The 27,950-nt window shown below is 46.3% G+C and overlaps 1 protein-coding gene and 1 pseudogene across 1 annotated transcript in view; one reads left to right on the forward strand and one right to left on the reverse strand.

The window, feature by feature from the left end:
• Nucleotides 1–27,950, forward strand: part of DYNC2H1 (dynein cytoplasmic 2 heavy chain 1) — a 1,714,832-nt gene that overhangs the window by 98,109 nt on the left and 1,588,773 nt on the right. The window contains exons 7-9 of the mRNA XM_085621461.1: nt 18,890–19,024; nt 19,113–19,226; nt 21,168–21,279. Coding sequence (XP_085477587.1) covers nt 18,890–19,024; nt 19,113–19,226; nt 21,168–21,279 — 361 coding nt within the window. The remainder of the gene's footprint in view (nt 1–18,889; nt 19,025–19,112; nt 19,227–21,167; nt 21,280–27,950) is intronic.
• On the reverse strand, nt 24,656–27,563 carry LOC146801938 (E3 ubiquitin-protein ligase MIB1 pseudogene; annotated as a pseudogene).

Raw genomic sequence — 27,950 nt, forward strand, 5'->3', positions numbered from 1 at the left:
CGGGCAAGCAACCGCGAAGACGCCTTTGCAGGAAAACTTCAGCAACAGCCCACGGTCACTCGGGACGAGGTAGGCCGCTGTTCTTTGGTTTCAGACCTGCTAGGGACTTGGACAGTAAGTGGTCCAAAGCACAAGTTTGTAGTTTGTCGTTCAGGGCTTGCACTCGAAATCAGTGCACGGTTCCCTGGTATTGCTGTTCCTCGTCACTCGTGGGGTCCAGATGCCACAGCTTCGCTGGGGACTCAAAATGGCCGACGAGAGGTCAGGAAATCAGCTGCAGGGGACGCAGGGACTTCGGGCTCCAGCGGGAGCGGTAAAGTTTGCAACCGTTCTTCAGTCCTTTAGGTGCCTGCCAAGCAGGGGAGTCACTCCTTGACTCCAAGGGAGATCCTTCGGTCTTCGAAAGGTAGTAGAAAGTTGAAGGGCCAGGATTCTTCTTCTTGAGCGTCGTCCAGGTGTAATCTAAATTGCATTGGCAATGTGTGGTATCTTATACTGATAAGATGGGAGGGACTAGCTCTATGGCCACTCCTCTAGGAGGGCCAGTGTAGTGGGTGGTTACACCCACTTACCTTTGTCCAGTTTCGCGCCAGGACAGGGGCAGGCAGCCCCTGAACCGGTTTGAGCTGGCATATGCACAGAGGAGCCTACTGCTCCCCCAGTGCAGGACTTCAAAGCACTCTAAGAGTGCACCCACCCAGCTCCAATACACTAAATCCTGTCTGGGAGGTGGTAACACCTCCCTGTGACAGGAAACCCTTTGTTGAGCTCCCTCCACTGCGAGTTTCGGTCAGCAGCAGGAGGGCAGCCCGGTGTCTGTGCTGGTGGCATCCATTTTGTGATGCCAGGGCCTTAGAAGATTTCTGTCGTTTAGTACAGGGTGTACATGTCGTCCACTCTAGAAGGGTGGGATCCTACTCCCACACCAGTTACTGGTGTGGGGGTAGGATTCCAAGTTGTTTGACACCAAACACGACATGTTTTGATGCAGTCATTCCAAAGTTAGCATTTACCGCGAGGTTATAATGCACTTGAGTATATGGTTTAACCGCATCCACAAACAGTAGCAGAGAATAGACTCTGCCAGCTGCAGAGGGGCCCTGCTCAGGCAGGAGCACCCCCTCACATAGTAAACCAAGCACCCTGCCCTTGGGATTGATAGGGCCTACCATAGGGGTGACTGATAGGTTTATATGTGTGTGTATGGTGAGATATAGGAACCTATACCTCAGTGAGGAGTGCTAACACTACCTCACACAGGCTGCAGTAGCAGGCCTGTGGTGTCAGATTGTGAGTGCTTCCCAGGGGTGGCACAATACATGCTGCAGCCCCTGGTAGGCCTGTGAAGTACCAATGCCCTAGGTACCTAAGGTACCATATACTAGGGGCTGATAAGGTACCACAGTATCCAATCACTAGTGCATCTAATATGCACACCAAGTTGTTTAGAGAGATCAGTTAGACTGGGGCCCTGATTAGCAGGGACCCAGCCAGACTATAGCCAGAAACCAGTGTATACATCAGAAAAAAAGTGGGGGCAACACAAGTGCAGATCCTACTCTCCTACACAACCCCCCCCCCCAAACGCAGGGACATTAAACTAACCTTGACCAGTTGAGTCTTCATGATTCTAAGTGGAAATACCTTGAGAGTCCATCTGCATTGAAACCTCCCAAACAAGATGTAGTGGACTATGTACTTGGTCTCCGCTCCAAGATGGCTGAGTACATGAAGAAGGCCAGTAAAAACCTTGAGGCAAGCCAAGAACTCCAAAAAGCTTGTCATGACCAAAAGGCTGTCTTGACTGTTTACCAGCCAGGCCAGAAAGTGTGGGTGTTGGAGCCTGTGGCCCCAGCAGCCCTCCAGGACAAATGGAGTGGCCCCCATACAATTGTTGAAAAGAAGGGAGAGGTCACCTACTTGGTAGATCTTGGTACTCCCAGGAGCCCTCTTAGAGTGCTCCATGTCAACAGACTTAAGCCATATGTGGACAGGGCTGACATGAGCTTGCTCATGGCAACTGATGAGGACCAGGAGGAGGAGAGTGACCCTCTTCCTGACCTGCTCTCACAGAACCCTGAAGATGGGTCAGTTGATGGTGTTGCTTTGGCAAGCAGCCTCACTGAACATCAACAAACTGAATGTAGACAAGTGCTACAGCAGTTTAGACATATGTTTAGCCTGACCCCAAGTCAGACTTCCTGGTGCACCCATGAGGTGGACACTGGAGACAGTCTGCCTGTAAAGAGTAAAATCTACAGGCAACCTGACCATGTCAGGGACTGTATCAGGACTGAAGTCCAGAAAATGTTTGAGCTAGGTGTTATTGAGCCCTCAGATAGCCCTTGGGCTAGCCCAGTAGTACTTGTCCCAAAACCTCACACCCAGGGCGGTAAGAAAGAGATGAGGTTTTGTGTTGACTACAGGGGCCTCAATGCAGTCACCAGGACTGATGCCTACCCAATCCCTAGGGCAGATGAACTAATAGATACTTTGGCCTCAGCCAAATATCTCAGTACATTTGACCTTACAGCAGGCTATTGGCAAATCAAGTTAGCTGATGATGCCAAGGCAAAAACAGCATTTTCAACCCGTGGTGGGCACTATCACTTTGTGGTAATGCCCTTTGGTTTGAAGAATGCACCTGCCACATTTCAGAGGTTGGTGAATAAAGTTCTGACTGGGATGGAAACCTATTGCTCAGCATATCTTGATAACATTGCTGTCTATAGTTCCACCTGGCAGGATCACCTGGTCCACCTCAGAAATGTACTGGAGGCCCTGCAGAAAGCAGGCCTCACTATCAAGGCCACTAAGTACCAGATAGGGCAGAGTCAGGTTGTGTACCTGGGCCACCTTGTAGGTGGAGGCCAGGTTCAACCATTACAGAGCAAAATCCAGACCATAATGGACTGGGTAGCTCCAACCACCCAGACACAGGTGAGAGCCTTCTTGGGCCTGACTGGGTATTACAGGCAATGGGATATCATGTGCTAGGGTCAAGAGGAACCCCCTAAACTTCTGAGGAATCCCCAACCTCCTGGTGGCTCCAGGGGTAGGTTCCCTAGCCTCAGAGTATAGGAGCCCCTCATCCCAATAAACCTTATGGGACCCACTAGCACTCCCAGCAGCCTCAGCAGCAGCCTGCTGTCTGAGGGGTTCAAGAGTGGAGCAGCACTGTTGCTCTTTGCTCAGATCTTCCCTGGAAGGGCCCCCTGCCCCCAAGAACTCAACCTGACCAGGCTCAAGTTCCTCTGGGGCAGTTCCTTCTACAGGCTCTGCTTCTCCTCCCTCAGGAGGGGAATCTGGGATCTGAGACAGAGGGGAAGGCCCAGCCTTAACCCTACTGCTCCTCCTCTTGGGTAGCACCTGGTCCATAGTTTCAGGATCCAGAGCTGGTTCAGCTTTATGCATTTTGGCTTGTGACCTGGTCACAGCAAATACCTCTGCAGGTATGCCCAACATCTCAGCATGAGTCTATAATTCTACTTCAGGCCAGGCTGAAGTCTCTAGATCATTGCCCAACAAACATTCGACAGGGAGGTCTGCACTGACTACTACCTTTTTGAGGCCAGTTACCCCTCCCCAGGAGAAATTTACAACTGCCAGGCTATGGTTGGTCCTGGTGTTGCTAGCATTGGTTACCTGGTACATTTCACCCAGGATGATCTGTGTAGGGTCCACTAGATCCGCTGCCACCATGGTGACACTAGCACCTGTGTCCCTAAATGCCAAAGCCTGTTTGCCATTTATGATAGGCTGCTGTTTGTATTTGCCCAGGTTACTGGGGCTCACTAGGAAGGACATATCAAGGTCTCCCTCACAAACTAGCATTGCCTGTGTTGGTACTCTGACTAGGCCAGAGTCCACATCAGAACCCAGGGTCAACCCTACTACACCCTTATTCTGAGTATTACCTCCACCACTTGCTGTACTAGGGGGAACAGTTGCCTTAGGGGCTGGAGTGGTGGTGGTTTGGTCTTTGGACTTGGTACAGTCAGAAGTCCAGTGCCCTTTCTGTTTACAGAATTTGCACCAGGGCTTCTTTTGGCCTTTTCCCTTGTTGGATTGTGACTCCCCACTAGTTGCAGATTTTTGGGGCCCTTGTGAAGACTTCTGATCTTTAGATTTATCCCCACCCTTATCTGAGCCTTTAGGATCTTGCTTCTTAGTGTCACCACCTTGGTTCTGGTTTTTCTGCCTCACCCTGGTTCTGTCCCATTTGTCTGCCTTCTTTCCCAATTCTTGGGGAGAGGTCAGATCAGAGTCCACCAGGTACTGATGCAACAACTGGTTCTGGCAGTTATTAAGGATCTGTTCTCTCATTATAAGATTATACAATCCCTTAAAATCAGTTACTCTACTACCCACCAGCCAACCTTCTAGAGCCTTGGTTGCACAATCAACAAAGTCAGTCCAATCCTGAGTCTGTGCTTTCTGGGTGTCTCTGAACTTCAACCTGTACTGTTCAGTGGTTAAGCCAAACCCATCTATCAAAGCACTCTTCAGGGCTTCATAATCATTCGCATCCTCTTCTCTAACAGTGAGGAGCTTGTCTCTCCCTTTGTCTGAAAAGGAGAGCCACAAGATTGCTGCCCACTGTTTCTGGGGGGCCAGTTGAACTTTACAGGCCCTCTCCATAGCAGTTATCCATTTGTGGATATCATCCCCACTCTGGTAGGGAGGAACAACCTTGGACAGGTTCCTATGATCTGGCATGTAATCTCTGCCTCTAGGGACACTGTTGCTGCCACCAGGGGCATCTGACCCCTCCTTCTTTGAAGTTCTTTGGAGCTCGAAGGCTTCCCTATCTAAGGCCAATTGCTTGGTTCTGAGGGCAAGCCTAGCTTCCTCATACTGGAGCATCTTGAACCTTCTTTCAGAGGAGGTCTCCCTGGGAAAGTTGGAGTTCCTCTGTGGAATAGATTCTCTTCCAGAGTGGTATGACCTGTCAGAGTCCCTTGAGAGGGACCTAGGCCTGTCTCCCACTTTGTCAGCTCTCTTAGGGAGATTTCCTCTATTCTCTTCAGACCTATCTGGGTCTGGCCCTTCACCCACAGAGTCCAGGTCATCTTGATTTTCATCATCCGACCCAGAGACTATGTGTGACCCACCCCCTGATGCAGACCCACTAGCTCCTAGAGCTCGTCTCAGGTCATCTGCTACTAGCAGATCTATCAGGTGTTGTGATGAGGGACTCCTGCCCACCCTCAGATTTCTTGCAAAGCATAAGGCCTTCAGCTCAGTGTAGGCTATATCTTTGTACTGAGATGGGATGGACCCACTGGCTCCATCCTGGTGAGGCATACTAGTGTTGTGCAGTGTTGTACTACCTACACTAGTTGTGGCCTATTAAACCTAGCTTGAGCTGTAGCAAGGGTGTGCTTGTCCCTTCACAAACAGCTCTAAGTTCAGTAGAACTTATTGATACTAGCTTGACTTTATATGTACCTTGAGTACCTTAAGTGGTTTTCAGTTAGTAATTCAAATAGAGATTTTCTGGTAAAACAATGGCAAGCTGGAATCCCACACGCTGCCCACCAATGTGAGAAGTTGGCCTGGCATATGCTGGTCACTAGTTATAGTGGCCACCTTGCACCAGTCCAATTCGACTCTTGGTAGATAGGTTTAAAGACAACCTTTTAAAGAAAGCTATCCTAGTGGTAGCTGTGGAGAGCAGCCTTCAGGCTAAGTCTCTGAGGAATGTAAAGCAGCTTGTTTTACCTTATAATCTCTTGAATTACCAAATGAAAAGACACCACACAGGTATATATATCAAATATATATGTATTTATTTCTAAATATACTCTACTAATCTCTTTATGAGATTAGAGCCAGGTAAACATTAATAAGATCAACAGTTCTCAATAAATTAAGCACAAATATGGCTGTAGCCCTAGGGGAGTACCAGATCATATACTAAAATAGTGGTATAACAAACTCGACTTGCAAAAGTAAGAGGCCTAGGGCCTTGGGAATTGCTGGGGCTTCACTGCTGCAGTGTTTACAGGTAAGTAATCAGCCCACAGGAGACGCGTGCAGTGTCTAAACACGCACGCGGGTTTCAATGCGTTTCAATGGCAAATGTCGCGGTTTGTATTTTACAGTTCTAGGGCACTTCGGAATGGACAACAAGCAAACAACTTACAGGGTAAGTACTTCACTAGCCAATGCGCACTTGGGCACCGTAATGCCAGAGTTACCTCACCCAGGGAAGCCGGGTGCAGAGGTGTCCTTTGGTGTCGGGTCGCGATGCTGCTTTCAATGGGAATCGAGGTGTTCTTGCTGCTTGTGTCGTCGGGTGAGGTGTCCGTGGAAATCCAACGATGGATTGAAGTTGTAGGCGACCTAGAAATTGAGGGGACAGAGTTCAGAGTCACTTGCCAGTGACCGGTGGCCTTCAGGATAGATGACCACAGCTGTCGCGTCTCTTCACGTCGCTGATGTCGTTTTGTCTCTTAGCTCCCGAGGTCCAGGAGGGGTCGATGAAGACCAGCAGCTGGATTCTGGAGGTCCCACGACATCTGCAGCTGTTGGCGGTGTCGGCACTCGAATCGGAGTCAACAAACCTTGGCAACTGCAAGTCTCGTGTGGATGGAAAAATGTCAATGGGTCAGACCAGCAAGGTCCGAGGGACTTACCCAGCGAGGGTAAGTGAGGGCAGGCCCAGAGCAACCAGGCGAGCCTTTGAAGTCGATGTGGAAGTCTTCTGGAGGGCAGCTAGCCAACGGGCAAGCAACCGCGAAGACCCCTTTGCAGGAAAACTTCAGCAACAGCCCACGGTCACTCTGGACGAGGTAGGCCGCTGTTCTTTGGTTTCAGACCTGCTAGGGACTTGGACAGTAAGTGGTCCAAAGCACAAGTTTGTAGTTCGTCGTTCAGGGCTTGCACTCGAAATCAGTGCACGGTTCCCTGGTATTGCCGTTCCTCGTCACTCGTGGGGTCCAGATGCCACAGCTTCGCTGGGGACTCAAAATGGCCGACGAGAGGTCAGGAAATCAGCTGCAGGGGACGCAGGGACTTCGGGCTCCAGCGGGAGCGGTAAAGTTTGCAACCGTTCTTCAGTCCTTTAGGTGCCTGCCAAGCAGGGGAGTCACTCCTTGACTCCAAGGGAGATCCTTCGGTCTTCGAAAGGTAGTAGAAAGTTGAAGGGCCAGGATTCTTCTTCTTGAGCGTCGTCCAGGTGTAATCTAAATTGCATTGGCAATGTGTGGTATCTTATACTGATAAGATGGGAGGGACTAGCTCTATGGCCACTCCTCTAGGAGGGCCAGTGTAGTGGGTGGTTACACCCACTTCCCTTTGTCCAGTTTCGCGCCAGGACAGGGGCAGGCAGCCCCTGAACCGGTTTGAGCTGGCATATGCACAGAGGAGCCTACTGCTCCCCCAGTGCAGGACTTCAAAGCACTCTAAGAGTGCACCCACCCAGCTCCAATACACTAAATCCTGTCTGGGAAGTGGTAACACCTCCCTGTGACAGGAAACCCTTTGTTGAGCTCCCTCCACTGCGAGTTTCGGTCAGCAGCAGGAGGGCAGCCCGGTGTCTGTGCTGGTGGCATCCATTATGTGATGCCAGGGCCTTAGAAGATTTCTGTCGTTTAGTACAGGGTGTACATGTCGTCCCCTCTAGAAGGGTGAGATCCTACTCCCACACCAGTTACTGGTGTCGGGGTAGGATTCCAAGTTGTTTGACACCAAACACGACATGTTTTGATGCAGTCATTCCAAAGTTAGCATTTACCGCGAGGTTATAATGCACTTAAGAGTATATGGTTTAACCGCATCCACAAACAGTAGCAGAGAATAGACTCTGCCAGCTGCAGAGGGGCCCTGCTCAGGCAGGAGCACCCCCTCACATAGTAAACCAAGCACCCTGCCCTTGGGATTGATAGGGCCTACCATAGGGGTGACTGATAGGTTTATATGTGTGTGTATGGTGAGATATAGGAACCTATACCTCAGTGAGGAGTGCTAACACTACCTCACACAGGCTGCAGTAGCAGGCCTGTGGTGTCAGATTGTGAGTGCTTCCCAGGTTTGGCACAATACATGCTGCAGCCCCTGGTAGGCCTGTGAAGTACCAATGCCCTAGGTACCTAAGGTACCATATACTAGGGGCTGATAAGGTACCACAGTATCCTATCACTAGTGCATCTAATATGCACACCAAGTTGTTTAGAGAGATCAGTTAGACTGGGGCCCTGATTAGCAGGGACCCCGCCGGACTATAGCCAGAAACCAGTGTATACATCAGAAAAAAAGTGGGGGCAACACAAGTGCAGATCCTACTCTCCTACATCCGTCTGCACACCTCTTTGGTGCCTAACCTGTTTATCCTTAAAGAGCCAGGGGTCCATTCTGGGAGGTGTAGTAAAGTGCCTTGTTAATCCCTTTAGGTGCATTTCGACAGGCGAATGGTCGGAGATTCCCTGTGCCCTGTCACCAAAAACCACTGTGCGTACATGGTTTGCGTCATCAAGTAATCCAAATGGGAGTATCCCCCATGCGAGACTGAGTGGTACATGTACTGTCTGTCTTCTCGGTTATGCAGTCTCCATAAATCTACCAGCCCCATTGCGCCTACAAAATCTTTCAGTGGGTCTTATCCCTTCTCTTGGCCTGCCGCCGATAATTATGCATACTCAGGGCCACTGGAATTATGCAGCACGAAGGGCCAAATTATGCAGCAGAGTTGAGTAGATTATGCAGCAAGAAAAGGCAAATTATGCAGCAAACTGCGGAACATTTTATAATTGTAATACTTCATTATATTGTCATTTTTAAACTTGTTAACACTGCCTGGGCATTGGCTGCGCCTCATTAGGATCAATTTAACCCCCAAATACAGCTATAAGCAACAGAAAGGTGACCAGCTAAGCTTTGCAAATTGCCTTCAACTGCACTGTAACACGTGTTGCTGCGCTTTTAGGAACATTTGAACCATTTGAGTTAGAAATAAAATGTATTTTTTGGTAAAATCTACAGATTATGCAGTAGATGATGGATTATGTGGCAAATTCAGCACATCGATAACTATGCGAAAATGCAGCGGGCGCATAATCGCATAATTCTATTGGCCCTGTCCATAGCATCCTTCACAAAAACTTCAGTAATTCTAGAGTTTTTCAAAGATGACAGAATTAGGTGATAATACTCAAAATAACTCTTGTTCAATGTATAGGTTCATTTAGTCCTTATTAGTTGCATAAGCAAATAATTAGTACAGCTCAGGCGAACATTTTCATAGACCTGGTGAGAGTCACTTCTGGTAGCCATGTTGTAAATTAAAGCAGAATGTGATTAAGCATTTACTGAAAACATTAATGTTTCCCTTTTATCGTGTTTTCCTCATTATGTTGGCCGAAGTCCGGACTCCATTTTGTATTGACATGCTGCCATGTGTTCACCACGAGGAGAGTCCGACCTCTGTGTTAGTTGCTCTTGTAATCTGCCTAGTAACAGTTATAAATAGCTTTCTTGTCTATCTGGCGCATGCCCAGACTTGACCACATCTGTTATAATTAGCTTTGCTTGACCATGTGTTTTCGCGGGCCCAAAGAGCGTGTTAGCTCCGCCCATGTATTGATTCAGTATCGAGAATGACCCTAAATGGTAATGTTCTTCAACCTCATGTGGTATCCACCCACTTATGAGCCCCTCTGTTGTGTATAAAAGGGGACTGTGTACGAATGTTCTGTGTGCTACTCCTTGCAATACTGAAGAGTGTTGTGTGGATTGTAGGACCACCCTTAAGGGTTAATAAACGTTGTTTTTGTACTTTGCAGTTTCCGTGCCAACTTCCTTATAGATTCCGTTACAGGAGAGCGAACCCTTGTGCTTTGCGGGCCTAGCTGGGGCCTGTATTCATCAATTGGCGCCCGTCACGTGGGGCTCATCGGCGACTCGGATGCTCGAAGGACTGGTCGCGACGAAGGTGAGGAGTTTGGCCGGGGACGTGATCACTGCCAGCGGCGTCTTAGCCCTGGCATCCCGAGGTTTTTCTTCCTTCCCTTCCGAGCTGACCGTCTGGGTGGCGCCGGTCATCGACTGAGACCTCTTCTGTCGGTCCTGCCGTGAGAGCCGTTTGGGCGATTGTGGAGCTTGGCAGTTGGAACCTGGACTCTTGATTGGTAAGAACCGTTGTACGGTACTTGCTCCGAGTTTTGAAGCCTGGTCTGGCTATTTGAGTTTGATTGATGGTGACTAGTCATATTTTGAATTTGTCTTTGTGAAAATATATGCGTTGCAACACATATAGGCAGGTAATGTGGAGAAATTTCTCCGGAGCTGTGTAAACTTTGAACGGCGCAACGATTAAGTGCCATTTTTTTGATAATACTGCATATTTTGCATTATTCCTAGCATGCCTGCTTTTAGCGCACTTCGTAAGTGGTGCTGCTGTTTTGGGAACCGGTTGAACCTCGAGGAATCTGCTCCAGCTCCCCCAGAGGGGACTCCTAATAGGGATATGTACGTGAAGCATGGTCTTTCTTCCATAATGTACAGCACGTTATGGAGGAAATATACGAGGAAGGATCCTGAGTTGCGATGGCCTTTGTATGGATCGTTTGATATACGTAAGATTGAGTATGTGGAACAGTGTATGTGTAAGCGACGTGCTCGTCCGGATATGTTTGAGTGTGTGCGATTATGGGTGAAGGAAGTGCGTGAGCGAGAGAAACGTGAGAAAGCGCTGTTTGATAAGGAGCAACGAAAGAATGATCATATGCGAGCGCAGGAAGCGAAGCGTCGGGAGGACAAAGAGCAAACGGACAGACAAGAGAAAGAGCGTAGGCTACAAGTGTCGGGTCAATATGTTGTTCGTCAGCCACTTTATCCTGTCCTTAATAATCCTGATGACGATTTCCATTTACTAGATCGCTCTCCGCCCCCTTATGTTGGCGCATCTGCTCCGCGGCCGCAAGATTCTGGCCCGGCTCCGGGTAAGGTCGACACACGGTCCATGTTATCGACCGAGCATATGGCTGATCTTCGGAAACTTTCCCTCCGTGCACTTAAGGGCAAGATGTCTAAGGATGAGTTGTTCCATACTTGGGGGTCGTGGCAAGATAGAGAGAGGGTGTATTTTCTGTCTCATTTCGCGGATGAAGTAATTGCTGCTTTCCGAAAATATTCTAGTGTCCTTGAGCCTGACGAAGTGTCTTCGGATGCCGGAGCATTACGTAATGGTGTTTTTTCTCCCCCTAAGGCTCCTGAGGCGGCTCGGCGGCTGTTCGCTTTGCGGGACGAGGTGCTGGCCCTTAGAGAGAAAGCACGTCAACAAACGGAGGAGGAGAAGCAGTCGGATTCGTCTGCAGCAGGGGGCCACCCATCCGCCTCCCAGTCAGATAAGGATGACATAGTGCATGCTAAACCAATGCGAGAGGCGGCGCCTTTGTATGTTCCTCCTAAGGGAGCAGGGACTAGCTCGGATATTAACTCCGCCGATGCAAGGGGATATTTTGTATATAATTGGGTTTACACTCCATGGCATAGGGCCGATGTTATGGCATTAAAGAATGCGCTGCCTGACCCCCGCAAGAATCCAGCGGCCTTCTATGAAGAAGTCGAGGGGGCCTTGAATTCTTGCATTATGACCTTAGCGGATATAGACCTGTTCTTTGGCCTTATCCTACCGCCGGATACGTGGCGTTCTGTCCGAAAGGTAGATGATGCGGTTGCCTTCAAGGCCCGGTGGTCTGACCTTGAGGATGAGGATAGGGAACGGAAGCCCGCACAGAAACCACCCCAGAATATTTTAGATCTCCCTGCGGCTATTGTGGCTAAGTTGAAGACGATTATCCCCCCTAAAAAGATTGACTGGAATATGTTAGCTGCATGTAAACAGAAAGTTGACGAGTCAGTCGCGGACTTCTTTACGCGTTTTGAGGAGACGTTTCATGATTTTAGTGGCCAGTCGCTTACTGACGACACGGGCCGCCACCTTTTCGCGGACAAATATGTGGCTAATCTGCTGCCGGCAGTTGCGGCCCGGTTAAAAGCGAGTGAGAGTTCTTGGTCCTCCGCGACACCGACGGCCCTTCTGACCATCGCCCAGTATTATGAGCGTCAGGAGCACGAGGCGAAGGGCCAGGAGGAGAAGAAATCGAAAGATCTTAAAACCAAAGTGATGTTAGCACAAGTATATGGCCCGCCCCGCCGGGGTAATAATAATAGGGGAAGGGGTGGATCTTATGGTCCCCCTTCGGGCCGATCTGATTTGAATAGGAACCAGTGTGCGTATTGCAAGCAGTTGGGCCATTGGGCCAGGGATTGCCCAGCGTTGCGTGCTTCGCGTCAGGGGCACACTCCGGGTGGCCCGAGAGGTAGAGGGGGCTTTTCGAACTTTAGAGGGAATCCCAACGATAATGCCCGTTTCGATACTGCCGGACAGCACCGAGATAGCTCAAATGTTTTCGATCGCCAGCACCAGTATCATGTATCGGACATCGATCGGTCGGGATATCATGATTCTCAGCATGCATAGGAATGCGTAGGATGGGGGTCTGAATCAGTTGAGGTGCCGGTCGATCAGACGGGTCCTTATGTATCGGCTGAGGTTTTAGGTTCTACTGATCAGTTCCTAGTGGATACAGGAGCGACACGTAGTGCATTGTCTAGGTACTTGGTTCCGGGGGCTCCCCCATCCGGCTCAATAGTTACATCGGTAGGGTTTGACGGTACACTCTCCCGAAGCCCTCTTTCACAGCCCCTTGCATTTAAAGTTGATTGTTTTTCTGCGCCCTGTCCGTTTCTGCTTGCTCCGTACACACCGGATAACATTATGGGCCTTGATATGTTAAAGTACTTTAGGGCTACAATCCGCTGCTCCCCTGAGGGTGTGAGGGTGATTTTAAATGACAACTACCCCCGATCTGGGCGGATGTGTACGATCTCAGAGGATGCGTTGTTGGCTACCCTCCCCCGAGCTTTATGGGCGACTTCGGACACAGATGTCGGACAAATGGTGATTCCTCCGGTCCACATTAGTGTCCAGGAGGGGGCGGTACTACCGCGCCTCCCACAGTATCGTATTTCCCAGGAGGGCGAGGAGGCTCTCATACAGATTGTGCAAGACTTGATCGCAGTAGGGGTAGTGGAAGAAGTTCCCTATAATATCTGTAACAGTCCGATTCTCCCAATTTTGAAAAAGGACACGGATGCAAAGGTCTATCGGTTCATAATTGATTTGAGGGAGGTAAACAAGATCGTGATACCTCAGTACCCGGTGGTTTCCGATATCACGACGTTGCTTACCTTGGTCCCGCCTACGGCGACCATGTTCTCGGTGATTGATTTGAAAAATGCCTTCTTTTCTATTCCCATTCACCCTGATAGCCGATTTCTTTTTGGGTTCACATTAAACAATAGATCTTATCGTTTTTGTAGAATTCCCCAAGGCTATACAGAAAGCCCTAGTATTTATAGTCAGGCCTTGAAGCGACAGTTGGATTCCTTTGTTTTACTCGAGGGGGTCGCCCTCATTCAATACGTCGATGACATCCTGTTGGCGGCTGACACCCTGGAGTTGTGCGAGAAAAGCACGATAGCCTTACTTTCCTTTTTAGCATCCCACAATCATAAGGTGTCTAGGAAGAAGTTGCAATTCTGTAGACCAAAGGTGACTTATTTGGGTCACCTTTTGTCTAAGGAGGGGCGTGCACTCACACCAGATCGTATCCAAGTAATTTTGGACACACCGAGGCCATCCACGCAGAAGGATGTGCGTGCATTTTTGGGTCTTGTTTCTTTTTGTAGACAGTGGATATTGGGGTTTTCACACATAGCTAAGCCATTACTAGCTCTCTTGACAAAAGACACGCCCATCCCGATCCCCTGGTCAGATGAGTGTGATGCTGCTTTTCAGCAATTGAGACAGGCCCTTTGTTCAGCACCAGTGTTAGGGACCCCTGATTATGCAAAACCCTTTTCGTTGTATGTGCATGAGAAAGATGGATGTGCATTATCAGTCTTAGTGCAGATGCACGGCGATAAGCAGCGCCCTTGTGCATACTTTTCGGCTGTACTTGATCCTGTCGCCCGAGCATTGCCAGGATGTTTTCGCTCGGTTGCGGCGACAGCTGTGTCAATACGGCAGAGTGAAGGAATTGTGTTATCCCATAAACTGTTGGTGTTAGTTCCCCACGCTGTTGATGCCCTGCTTAATCAAACAAAGACGCAGCATTTGACCAGTGCCCGTTTAACGGGATATGAGTTGACGCTTTTGGCTCCTCATATTACGTTAAAAAGGTGCGTGACATTAAACCCGGCCACATTGTTGCCATACCCCGAGACCCAGCCTGAGGCGCAGAAAGCGCATGATTGTATTCTTGTGACTGAGGAACAAACAAAGGGTCGTATTGATCTCCAGGATACGCCCTTTTCAGATGTAGATGGAGAGTTGTGGGTAGACGGATCATGCCTGAAGCTACCAGATGGTACGACTTCAGCAGCGTATGCAATTACCACGTTACAAACGATAGTGGAGACAGCACGTATACCACAGAAATCAGCTCAAGCAGCGGAACTGATAGCGTTAACACGAGCGTGTGAGCTCAGTACAGGATTGTGTGTGAATGTTTACACAGACAGCCGCTATGCCTTCGGAGTAGCGCACGATTTCGGCCTACTCTGGAAGGAGAGAGGGTTTCTAACGTCACATGGAGTACAGATAATGCATGGAGAATTAGTTCATAATCTTTTAACTGCATTGACGTACCCAAAGAAAATCGCCATTGTTAAGTGTAGCGCCCATAGGAAAGTGGTTGATAAGGTTGGAGAAGGGAATGCGTTAGCGGATCGAGTAGCGCGGGAGACTGCGATGCAGCCCGGTTCTACTGCCATGTATGTAGTGAAGTCACAGGTGGAGAGATGGCATGATGCGAAGGAGGAAGTGCGAGAAATACAAAAGACCGCTTCTGACAAGGAGCGGGAACAATGGGCTAGCGAAGGAGAACTGGATGACGAGGGTTGCTGGAGAAATAAGCAGATGGATAGATGGAAATTACCCACGGCTTTTGTACAACCTATGGTCCAGATGGCACATGGGCTAGCACATGTTGGAGCTTCCGCAATTGTGAAATTGCTTACCCAAGTCTGGGAGCATCCAGAGATTGCTAGCACGGCAAAGAGGGTGGTGCAGACCTGTATGATCTGTCTGAAGTATAACCCAGGGAAAGGCACGCGAACTCCAGCAGGAGGGTTTGCGACGCCCACTGCACCCTTTGAGGTTCTGCAGATGGATTACATCCAGCTTGAGCGCTGTAACAATTTGAAGTATGTTTTAGTAGTGGTTTGCGCTTTCAGCAAATGGGTTGAGGCGTACTCTACGAAAGACAATACTGCAATGACCACGGCGAAGCTATTGCTGAAAGAGTTTTTCCCCCGATACGGCGTCTGTAGACTTCTGTGGAGTGATAATGGCCCTCACTTTGTAGCGGATGTTATAAAGTATGTCTTGAAGGGCCTAGGCATCACCCAGAAGTTCCACGCCGTGTTCCACCCCCAGTCTGCAGGACTGGTCGAGAAATATAATGGTACACTGAAGCTTAAGATCGCCAAAATCCAAGCTTCAACGTCTTTGACTTGGCCAGACGCCCTGCCACTGGCGTTATTGTCAATTAGGTCAGTGCCACACTCTCGAACCGGCCTTACGCCGTACGAAATAGTGTTCGGACGCCCAATGAACATTTGGGGTCCACCAAGGCCTAAGGCTGTGTATGATGTACCTTGTGTGATGATGAGTGATTATCTGGCACAGTTAACGGATAACTTGGTTTCTATTCATCAACAGGTCCGAGAGGCGCTCCCTGATCGGTCTGCTGGCGAAGGACATGGTCTCCGGCCTGGAGATCATGTAATGATAAAGGTTTTCGACAGATCGAACAGTTTGGAGCCGAGATGGGTCGGACCTGAGCAAGTCCTTCTTGCAACGAGGACGGCAGTGCGAGTCTCGAACAGGAAGAATTGGATCCATTCCCTGCACTGTCGAAAGGTACCACCCGGATTGGTGGAGTCTGCCGTGCTGACCGATCAACGAGACATCCTAGCAGCAGAGACAGGCCGTGCTACTGAGCCACGAGACGCTGAGGAGCTCTTTCCGGACCACACGACTTCTGGAGGAAGGCGATATCATCTGCGACCAAGGAAGTGAGTTCTCCAGTACCGGGACATACTGTCAGAACGGCCCTTGGGTTAGTGAAACGGAGAGCCGATGAGGCAAGGGGGGGGGGATCAGCCCTGCATTAGTGTAGCGACACACGTCTTGGCCCGCTGGTGAAGAAATCAACCGCTGCCCAAGGGGAAGAGTTCTGACAGACTTTTAGTTTCAGGAAGATATCAGGGTATTGTTTCCTTTGACATGGAGAAGAAGAAAATTCTTTGTGCGTTGGGGTTCATGCTAACAGTAGCTATCGTTGGTATAACCACATGGTTTGTGGAGGAGGCAACTCCTGCTCGAAAGACACTTGTGTTGACGACTCCAGTGCCTGCGGAGCACTACTTTTATACATTGCCATATCAAGAGTTGAAGCATCGACAATCCTATTTGAATAACACTTTCATTCAGATGCTGCATCACACCCACGTCGCTACGAACGCTACGAACTGTTGGATATGTGGGATGATGCCAGCCCATCAGAAGAAAGGAGGTACGCCATTCATACCACTTCCTTTCTCTCACAATGGCTCTTGTAGAGCTTGGTACACTTTGTTGTTTGCCACTCGGAAACCGACAGTGGGACGATTGCTTTTTAGACTTAATAAAGAATGCCATCAGAATAAGAATGGATATCCACAAGCGAATGGGACAATTTGGGAATGGGAAGAGTACCGACCGGACAATGAATCCATCCCCTATATCTTCACGAACACTAGAGACACCGTGGGGAAGGACAAATTCGTAATCCAAGTAGCACAAGCCCAAGCGGACCTGTGTGTCCAGAGTGTGGGTTTTATCCCTGTGGGTGTCAGTGATTGTATAACCGTACTAAACATCGATGGGTTAAACAACAGTACCTTCCTCGCATCCCATAATACCTACTTTGTATGTGGAAATAAAGGTTATTACCGTTTGCCGGCTGGGTGGTCTGGGGTATGCTATGTATCATTCCTATTACCTCCTGTATTCTTAGCACCCGCGTCATATCATAAGGATTTAAAACTGTTGAATAATGTGACTGTAAATAGATATAAACGTACTCTATCAATTGATGAGGTGGATCAAACAGATACCAGCTTGCAACAGTATATTGATTTTAACTTAGGACTGTTTTTCTTTGTTGGAGCCGCTTTGAATAGTAGGAAGATCCGAAGATTAACAAGAGTGGTAGAAGCTGTGACCAATCAGACTGCCGCTGCTCTTGGGAATCTTACGGAAGAGTTACAAATAACCAGGATTGTTGCGTTGCAGAATCGTATGGTGTTAGATGTAATGCTAGCTGATCGAGGAGGAGCCTGTAAAATTATTGGAAGTAGCTGCTGTGTGTTCATTCCTGATCATACGCCATCCGTTTATAACGCCATTAACAAGCTGCATAAAATAGCAGCTGAAATCCACACAGAAAACGGCACTTGGTCCTTTTCTGGATGGTTTTGGGCGTTGGTTACTGCCTGGGGTTGGAAGGTTCTAACTGGTCTCTGTATTATTGTAGCAATTCTGTTCCTTTTCTGTATGTGTATTCAATGTGGACCATTGTGCTGTTCCGTATGCATTTCATTCTGCATTCCAGATAAGAAAGCTATTGCCGATGTTGCCCGCCAGAAGGGGCTAGCTAAAGAGGTTAAAGGAATGATGATAATTGACATATACGATGATTATTCTTGGAAACCAGATGTCTTCAGTAAATGCTGAAAGGGTCGTCTGTTGTAAATTAAAGCAGAATGTGATTAAGCATTTACTGAAAACATTAATGTTTCCCTTTTATCGTGTTTTCCTCATTATGTTGGCCGAAGTCCGGACTCCATTTTGTATTGACATGCTGCCATGTGTTCACCACGAGGAGAGTCCGACCTCTGTGTTAGTTGCTCTTGTAATCTGCCTAGTAACAGTTATAAATAGCTTTCTTGTCTATCTGGCGCATGCCCAGACTTGACCACATCTGTTATAATTAGCTTTGCTTGACCATGTGTTTTCGCGGGCCCAAAGAGCGTGTTAGCTCCGCCCATGTATTGATTCAGTATCGAGAATGACCCTAAATGGTAATGTTCTTCAACCTCATGTGGTATCCACCCACTTATGAGCCCCTCTGTTGTGTATAAAAGGGGACTGTGTACGAATGTTCTGTGTGCTACTCCTTGCAATACTGAAGAGTGTTGTGTGGATTGTAGGACCACCCTTAAGGGTTAATAAACGTTGTTTTTGTACTTTGCAGTTTCCGTGCCAACTTCCTTATAGATTCCGTTACAGGAGAGCGAACCCTTGTGCTTTGCGGGCCTAGCTGGGGCCTGTATTCATCAGCCATGCTTTACAGGTTGCAGGAAACTAATCCTCATCATTTGCTGTCTTACATGGATTTATAATTTTACTTCACTATGGTAGATATATCAAATTTACAAGACTTGCGTTTCTCATATAGCTATCTTTTATAAATGTATATATCACCTGTGCAGCTTGTGAGTTACATATGTTACCAGGGGTCAGCTATGTGAAAAAGCAGTGAGGAGTAACTAAGCTGCATGTTCAAAGGTCTTCAGTGGGCAATGGGCAGTAGGCAGTTTGCAGGGGGAAGGCAAAGACTGCATTTGGTAGTGAGTGTCTGCAAAAGGAAATTAGTTGACCAACTTCAATGTGCTTAGAATTATTCTTTGGCCATATTAGTAACATTCATTTAAAGAAATCTTTTCAGAGATATGGTTGAGCATACTCTAGTAATTGTATTTTGTTTTGCAGGTGTTAACCATCAGAACAGTTTATGAAAAACTGATTTATTTTGTGCCGGTGGGTGAGCAACAAGCTCTGCATCTTGCCCAAGTGTTTGAGCCATTTGCTGGTTTAAATCCAGTGCACTACAACCCATACACTGAGGTAGAGTGACATTTGAAATTAACGTCCCATTATTTTTATGCAAGAATTGGAATATCAGAAATAAAATTAACTTTCTCTTTACTTCAAGCCATTATGGAGAGCGGCAGTGTCTCAATATGAAAAGATTATTGAACCCGCAGAACATAAAATTGCAAGGAAACTCAAGACCTACATTTCAGACATCCAGGACACTCCTCAGCAGGTAAAAGTATTGCTGTTAAATTATTGTCTTCATTTGCATCAATTTGGTATTAATTAAGATATACTTCTGACGGTGGAACAATGTCCTTTATTTATAAGGTAACCTTTTAATTATGACTTGATTTGTCTAGAAGGTGCAGTTATGATAAAAAGCACAAGGAGTAGATATCCTGTAGCTACGTAACCACCCAAATTCATTAACATGCAGATGAATAAAATAAGGGATAGGACCCTTTTCTTTTTGAGGGAAGAAAGTTATCTCGCAGATTTATTAAACAAGGAAATGAGTTAACTTGTGGTTGATCCAAAAGCGGCCCATGATGATACAACCTAAACTGGCTGCTAGCATGATTAACAAAGAAGCATCAGGGCAACACATAACTGATGCCGTACTCAAATGGCTTTGAAGACCATAGTCCAAGGGAACGTAGCTCCCACTGAAGGCAGGGTAAACAGAGGCCAACCCCCCACCTGTGATATTTTTTCTTGCGCTGTTGTCTATGCCACACTCTGTTACAAATCAGAACTCAGACATTTTCTTCTGAGCTGAAACTCAATTAAGTTGTGATATATCAATTGAATAACCATCTTGATTGTAATAAGCATTTTTACCAGTTAGAGCTAGCCTTACAATCAGGCAATACGTTTTCGTACTTGATTTGTGTTCAAGGTGCAAGGTGTATAACTGTCACATGAAAACATTCGTAAGAATGGCTTGTGTAGCTTCTAAACTTGATCATATATTTATTAAATATCTTTTATCTTGGCCTACCATATAACAGTACATCTGTTACTGTATTTCAATTGGAGCTTGCAATAGTTCAAATAGACTTTGTATCCTATGGATGACTCTTGAGTCATCCGTAGGATACGAGTGTTAAGAGTTTGTAATTCCTATGGACATCTGTTATAGAAACAAACAAGTACTATAATGTTTTTCTAACCCCTATGGACAGCTGTTTGTAAAAAAGAAAAGTTCTAGAGTTCATAATTACTTTAGATGGCTCCTTGTGATACAAATATTTGCAAGCCTTTTCTTCGCAATGTATTTCTGTGAATATGGGTGTCATTGTTGACTTGTTGAACAAGTAACAGGATTCCAACAACAAATGCTGGCTGCAGCAACTGCATATCACAGTTGCTTACAAGGTGCACTATAGACCATGTGGATCTAATACCCTGTGTCTAAAGATGGTTGCCATATTTAACAAGTCTTTTGAGAGTCCTGCAGCCAACTGGGACATCTAGTCTTTGTTTTTACTCAGTTGCTCCATGAAATGTGGTCATCTAAGATGCAGGGCTGCTCTCCACACTATGTCCAGATCCTGTGCACCCTTCTATCCTCCACCATTCCTGAAAACTTGCACGCAGGGAAGTAGTGTGTTGAGACAAGCACACAATGGCTAGTGAGCCTTGCACTGCAGCCTGACAGAGGTTCAGGTGTCTAGTTGTAGGCCTCCTTCAATAGACTCTAAATTAATTGTGAAAAGTAATGGTTTCCATCTCCCAGTCTGTCAGACTTCTTATATCTGGATATCTTATCTTAACAATTACTATTCACAATCCACTTTCGGTCTTAATTACTATTTGGTGGATCTGGGACATTGGTCCAGTTCGCCCAGTTTAGAGTATGTAACCTTCAGATTATCTAGAATGCCAGTGAAGTACATTTAATTTTTGTTTTTTGTCACTGCAAAACTGGGCATTGCACCGCACTTTGAAGCCATACCTGGCCCAATGGTTATCAGAACATATGCAGCTTGATAACTTGGAAAGAAGAGATTTTTGCTGTAGGTAATCTAATTAATTAATTGCATCACAAATCCCACAGATAGTGAACAGTAATGTGTATATGACATATCATCCAAACGACAAACTAATACATTGGTGGAAACTTCCATAATGTTTGTGTGGCAGTTGATTTTTTTTTTCTTTCTTCAAGCGCTTGCAAGCTTTTCAGAAATACAAAGAGCTGTTCAAGCGCCCAAGCATAAGCAAAGAGTTGTCGATGGAAAGAGAATCTTTGCTGGCAGGGCTTCTGGACTGGATTAAAGGTAATATTTATCATGTCCAACTTTCACGTCTTTAATTCAAATTATTTACACTGACCAACTCCCCATCTCTTAAGATTCAATATAAGAGTATGCTCATTTTCAGTTATTTTATTTGCAACATTTTATTTGCAACGTCTTTCATTATAGGGAGCCATGTCTTAAATGAACTTGTATCTTTTATTTATGAATTCATTTTCAAGGCATGGCTGTCTTTAATATAAAATTTCATGCTGGTGAATATATAGTATTATACTGTATACTTTAAATGTTGGCTCGGACTCTCAACATGCCGGCAGATAAAATAGTTGTGCAGTGTACTTCTGGTATCCTATAACTTGGTTGGTTTTATTTTAAGATTGGATTTTTTATATAGTATAGTTTGACGAAATGGCTTTAGGCTGTTATTCAATCCCTCCATGCCAGACAACAAAGAGACTGAGGCCTGTGATATATTAAAGATAAGCAAATACTCTACTGTGTCTGAATTTAAAGGTTGAATGGATGAGGCTCGCCAGGGTCCAGTTGTGTTCACTTAAGAGTTGCTTACATAATAATAATAATAATAATAATAATAATAATAATAATAAGTGATACAATTAAATATAATATGTTTTTTGTTGTTGGGGATATTGATCCTTCATAAATTAATAAACTGTGGTGCCTCTTGTACTTTTTGTGCTGCAATTAAGAAATGACTGTGCCCTGCCAATAGTCTTTGCAGTTTTTTTAAAAAGGCTACAAATTTGCCACTGCCCCTTTCTGTCCTCTTCATCCCGTGTGTTGTTTCATTGTTTTCCCCAGGTCTTAGCTGACCACAGATGTGCTAAATTACGCGGTAGCCCAATTGTGCATTGTTTGTCCAGAGCCCTCGGTCTATTCTCTTAGGAGGGCACTGGCTCTTAGCTTGAATATCAGCACAAGAAACAATAGCATCTGAGAATTTGTATCCAAATTGCCAAAGCCTGACTCCAAGGGCTATGCCCTTTAGATAGACTGGTACAAAAATATTTATTTTGCTAATTTCTTTCTTTTGAAGATGGTCATGGAGTGGAAAGAAATTTAGTTTGAGAATGATCCTCATTTCTTCCAATTGGCCGTGCCAGACTTGATTTTTAAATCTCCTTCGCCTGTTCCACGAGTAGGATTTCCTGACTAATATGTAATTCAAGATCTTGGCCACAGTGTATAATTTCTGAACTTGATCTCCTGAGTTATGACTTTCAGGATGGAGATTTAAATATTCACTCCGATTGCATGAACATCTTTTAAGAGGTGAATAGTTCATCCACATGAGCATCAAATGATTTGAAGTGGAAGCAATTCTTCATTGTGTTCGAAGAAGCAGGTTCATACATGAAAATGCCAATAAGATAACTTACTGCCTATTAAATTTGAAATAAATTGGTATGCAGTATGTGTGCTATTGTTGCCTTTTGCATATGTCCATCTAATGCATCTTTTTACCATCCCTTGGGAATTTCAGTGTAGAAGATAGGTTCCCCACCAGAATGTTTCACTATGTCTACTCAGTTTGCTCCTTTACTGTGGGTGAGTTTCACTACCTGAGTTTCACTCGCAGTAAATTCACAGTAAGTGGACTGAGTGTGGTTACCACTAGTGTGTGTCTTTTAAGGTAAGGCCACTGCAAATTGTAATATTTCTCTGGCCCTGCTCCTAATCAGATTCCAGACCTTTGTTCCCCCATTCCCCAACCTGGCCATGTTAATTACTCTGCTTCCTAGCAGAGGAAACAAATGCCTCCCCATACAAAGGGAGCAATCATCAGTGATTGTCTCAGTTCCTGGGAGAAAAGGGTGGAAAGGAACATCTACATTCGATGATTAGTTTGTCACATTTTACCTGGGCTGGAAAGTTTTGGTGGGAAGAGCTGAGTCAGATGGGGTGGAGCTGAGGACATTAGAAGAACTCTTTCCAGGGAAAAGTTCAAGATGCTATGATGGATTGTCCCAGAATGCTATGCAGGAGGGTTGGGATAGGGATGGAGGGATGAAGCGATGTAGTAGTATTGGTCAGAGTTGACTGGCATCTAGAACTTTCCACCCCTACTTTACATGCACAAGAAAGAGACTCTGGAGAAGACACTAGATTTGGGAGGTGGTGATTACAGCGGAACAGATGACCAGCTGTAAAGAGAAGCCACCTGATGCCCTGCTAAGATGTACTAAGGACTTTGTCACCAGCTGACTCCCAGGACTTAAATGGGTCCCTCCAATGCCAGTGATACAACCACCTAATGCCCACTGAGGACTAGTTGGGGAAAGACCAGAACTGCACTGTCTCTGAGACAGTCAAGATACCATGGAGCCTGGGATTGTGGGCAGGAGGAAGTTGTGCTGGCTGGTAGTGGAGTGGCTGTGAAAGCTGCCCCCACCAATAGAAGATGAGCACCAGGACCCAGACAGAAAACTAGGCTCACGCAAAGAGCCAGTAAATACACCTCCCTTCAGCATGCGCCCCTTTAGAGGCCAGGAGTTCTGGTGAAAATGATCCTGGTGCCACGGCCTGGCCCCCAGTAACAAAATGAGTCAAAGATGAATAAAATCAGCCCCACGAGGCCTAAGGTATACAGCTTGAAAGATTTGGCCCTTTTTCAAAGAAAAACAAGAAACGATTCACATGGCGCTCTGCTGCAATTACTTTGAGCACCCCTGGGACACGGCTCAGGGCTCAACTCATCTTTAGCTGTTTAATTTCACATTTTATTAATTGATGTTTAACAAGAGCAGGGAAATGCGTGAAGTCAGGAATCATTTTGATGAAACCAAATGTTGTTGTCTGCCCTTTTACCTTTTCTCAAGTTCCACCTCCTCAGATTGCACAAATGATGTTAAGTAAAGTAAACAGAAGGAAAATGCTGTGTTTCTAACACTAGTTCATTTGCTGGGTCAGAGCAGTCTCGTTAATTGTGAAGCATTAACTACCAAGCAAACAACTACCAAGGCAACTTCCAAAGAAAGTATAGCTCAGTATTAGTCTTGGGTTAGGGAAATTCACATGTTCACAGCATTCAGCCTGATTTGAAAATATTTCCAGACCACATTATTTTCTTAAAAGAATTAAATGAAAGCATAAGACCAACATGGAAAACAATAATAAAAAAAGTTGCTATACATTCAATGGTTTTAACAGAGAAAGTGCCTAAATTATTTAAGTGTGGCTCTTTTTAAATCTACAACTAATTACTGTTGTTGTATAAATACTGCCTTTGAAGAGTTCACAACAATGAGTGTTGTGTATGGGGTACTTTAGAGATGAAAGCCACTGGAACGCCATAACATGCCTGTAAGGCGTGCTGAGGTTTGAGGATAAAAAAAAAAAATACTACTAGCTTAAGTTTGCAAAACACAAATCTGATCTAATACAAAAGGATTCTTCTTTAAATGCCTTTTGGGTAGAATGGACATTCACTCATTTGAACACCACAAACCTGAAATGAGCCATGACCACAGAGGAAGATCATATTCTTCAAGTGAGCTAAACAAACAGGACACATCCTCTGCTCCTTGATGTCTTGCAACTGCTGCTGAAGTTTTTGCACATCAGCATTGATGTTGGTATTTTCCTTGTCTTTCTGTAAACCTGAAATGCTTGCAGTTGCTATATCGTCTACATCTTCTGCAGCCTTTCCACTACAGAATATATTAAAAGGCACTCTCCGTTCAACCACAGCACGGCACTGAGCACATTTTTTAATCAAGTGGGCACAATTTTCACATGCAAATATACAGCCATAGGGCTGGAACTGCACTGCTGCTTTCTTATCTGAGCATACCACACATTCTTCAATCTTTGTTCTTGAGTGAACTGGTTCTGTGTACAAAAGACATTTCTTGACTCTTGGAGAACACAAAGAACACGTGGCGATATGTCCACATGGGCCAAAAAGAGTATCTCTTTTCATATCAGAACACACCATACATTCTTCCAGTGTTTCTGAGTCACTGGTCAGTGATCTTTAGCTAATGCGACTAAGATCAGGGCACAGGTCGAAGGATATTGCCCTTTCTTATTACATTGAGGTCCGCTCCGTTGTGTGCAAGGAAGCATGCAATAGATGCAGCACTCTTCTTGTCTGCTCCCTGAGTGCCAAGTCCCATGTTTAAGGTGTTCTTTGATGGCTCCCAGGCAGTATCTGCCTTGCCCACATCTTGCATGTCTTGTAGCTGGCGAAGTTGGGATAATGTGTGGTGTCTATGGGCTTCATGAAGGGGCGTATCTCATCTTTGTCTTGAATTTCTAGTTTAGCACCAGCACGCACTAAAAACCTAACAATCTGTGATGCTGAAGTTCAACAGCAAGATGAAGAGCAGTTTGCTGGTTAACATTCTGGATTTCTAAGTTAGCACTTCCCTTGTGAACTAATAGTTCATCTACTCCCACGTGATTATTGAGAGCTGCCGGATGCAGGAAGGTGTAGCCATCATCCTTTTTTTCATCAACATTCCATGATCGGGGCAGCTTAGACAGCAGGCCATGCATTGCACTTGGGTTTCCTCTTAAAGCAGCATGATGTGGAGCATTAAATCCATTGTTGTTTGTGATGGGCACATCTGCTGTAGCTTCTAACATAACAGCGAGTATGTCATCTGGTTTTTTATTTATAGCATCATGGAGAGGAGTATCACCTTCAGAATCCTGAAGGCTGGGTTGTTATCCAAAGTCTAGTAATGTTTTTACAACTTGTAAATGGCCCATGTTCACAGCAATATGTAGCCATGTCTGTATGCGCTTTTATGAGCATTCAAATTTGCACCACCTTTGTGAAAGACTTCAATGACGGATCCTTGATCCCTGAAAGCTTCATGGTGTACTGCCCGGTCTCCATCTTTTTCCTCTGCTTCCACATCAACATTTTGCTTCAAAAGTAATTTCAAAATGTCAACATGTCCATTCTGGCTGGCTGCTTGCATTCCAGTGTGTTCGGCACACTGCCCGTTCACATTCATGTCTGGTTTCTGAAGTAAAGTTTCCACTTTAGCAACATCTCCATTAGCAGAAGCTTTCACCAATTCTTTATTAAGATCCACGGACTCTTGCGTTTCAAACAACTTTTTCAATAGTTGAGATAAACGTTCTCCTGATGCATTGCTTATAGCTGATCCAGCCGATGCAACTTTAGAGACTGCTGCAGGATTAAATGTCCAGGAGGTACCACAAACTTCCACTTTCAGATCGCTGTCTGAATATATCTTCTGCACTCTGCCAACTTTACCCAGTGTAGGGAACGTTGCTTCAGCCAACTCTCCATGACCTCTCTGAAGAAGCTTGATTTGTTCTAAATTGTAGCCTATCTGAACAAGGTCCCTCACTTGAATCTGCAACGTTCTCCTTCTGCACCCTGAGCAGCATCACCACTACGAACCATGTTGGCCTTTGTAAGAACAGCCAGATTACTGGCACTTGTATATTGTACAACAATGTCATGGTCTTCGTCAAATCCACACACTGTACCCGGGGTGGTAAGGGTTTCAAACGTGCCATCAGTCAGACCGCCGTGACAATGCTGCAAGGACTGTACAATCTCCAAGTCAAGATCAATATTAACCAGATCCCTAATCTGCAATTCACCTGGATTCCTGTTACCATTCTGCTCATCTAACACAGGACAATGGTCTCTGTAGAAGGAACCACCTTTGGCATCCTGGATACACTTCAGGTCGAACATCCCTTCAAAGCCAACTCAATAAAGTTTTTTCGCTCCATTGTCCCACAGAACATATGTTGCATTGAGGCGCTCCAGTCCTGGATCTCAGTCATCTTTCCTCTCCTCCCATTTTCAACATCTTGATCTTCCTATTGCTAATCAACTCCTCGCAGCACCCTGCCACCAGCAAATATTACTCTTGCTGTCATTTTCTCTGATTTTTGTCGAGATTCTAGCAGCACTCTTTCACTTCCAAGTGTGGTGATTCTGTAAAATCTGTGTCTTGGCTGATGCTTGTCTTCATGATAACAAACTGTAAAAGATCATAATTCGTACATTCTGCATATTTCCATTGGATGCCTATGATGGGTTGCTGACAGCAAGTTCCGGACTTTGTTCCATCATGTTTGATACCTTTGGGAGCACTGTCAAAGATGTGTAGGTCGTAAGCTCCGGAGCAGCGGTAGTTGGCAGCGGCACCGTTGTCCCAGACCACCATCACCTCCTCAGGGCTCTCAAAGCTGCGCACGGTGCCTCTGTGCCCCTCACTGCCGTCCTGCCTGCCCCACTTTTAGTTGGGCCCACTAGAGACGCAGGCACCCACGCCCTCCACCATCATGCAGGGGTTGCTCAAGGCTGCGTCCACTGTGGTTGGGCCAGGGGCTCCATGCCCGGGGCGCTGCAGTGATCGCTTGGAGCCAGAGGGTGCTGCAACTTAGAGTCCTGCAACCTTTCCAGCTCGGCAGCCGTGGTCGCTCTGCCAGTGTCCCACATCCGGGGGATCAAGCTACATGCAGACCAAGCAGTTTCTATAACCACAGGTGGCTGCCGGACAGAGGCGGAGTAGGGAGGCAAGGAGGGCAAGGAAAGTTACAGATCCAAAACATCCCCCTCCGGCGGCGCCTAGTGCGCATGTGCGTTGGATGGGTTCCCAGACAGTCAATCTGTTTAATTATTTGGTGAGTGGATGGAGTTTCCCCTACCTGAGCCAACTTTTGGCTCCTGG

Source organism: Triturus cristatus, chromosome 8 (assembly GCF_964204655.1).
Source record: "Triturus cristatus chromosome 8, aTriCri1.1, whole genome shotgun sequence".
Lineage (NCBI taxonomy): Eukaryota > Metazoa > Chordata > Amphibia > Caudata > Salamandridae > Triturus > Triturus cristatus.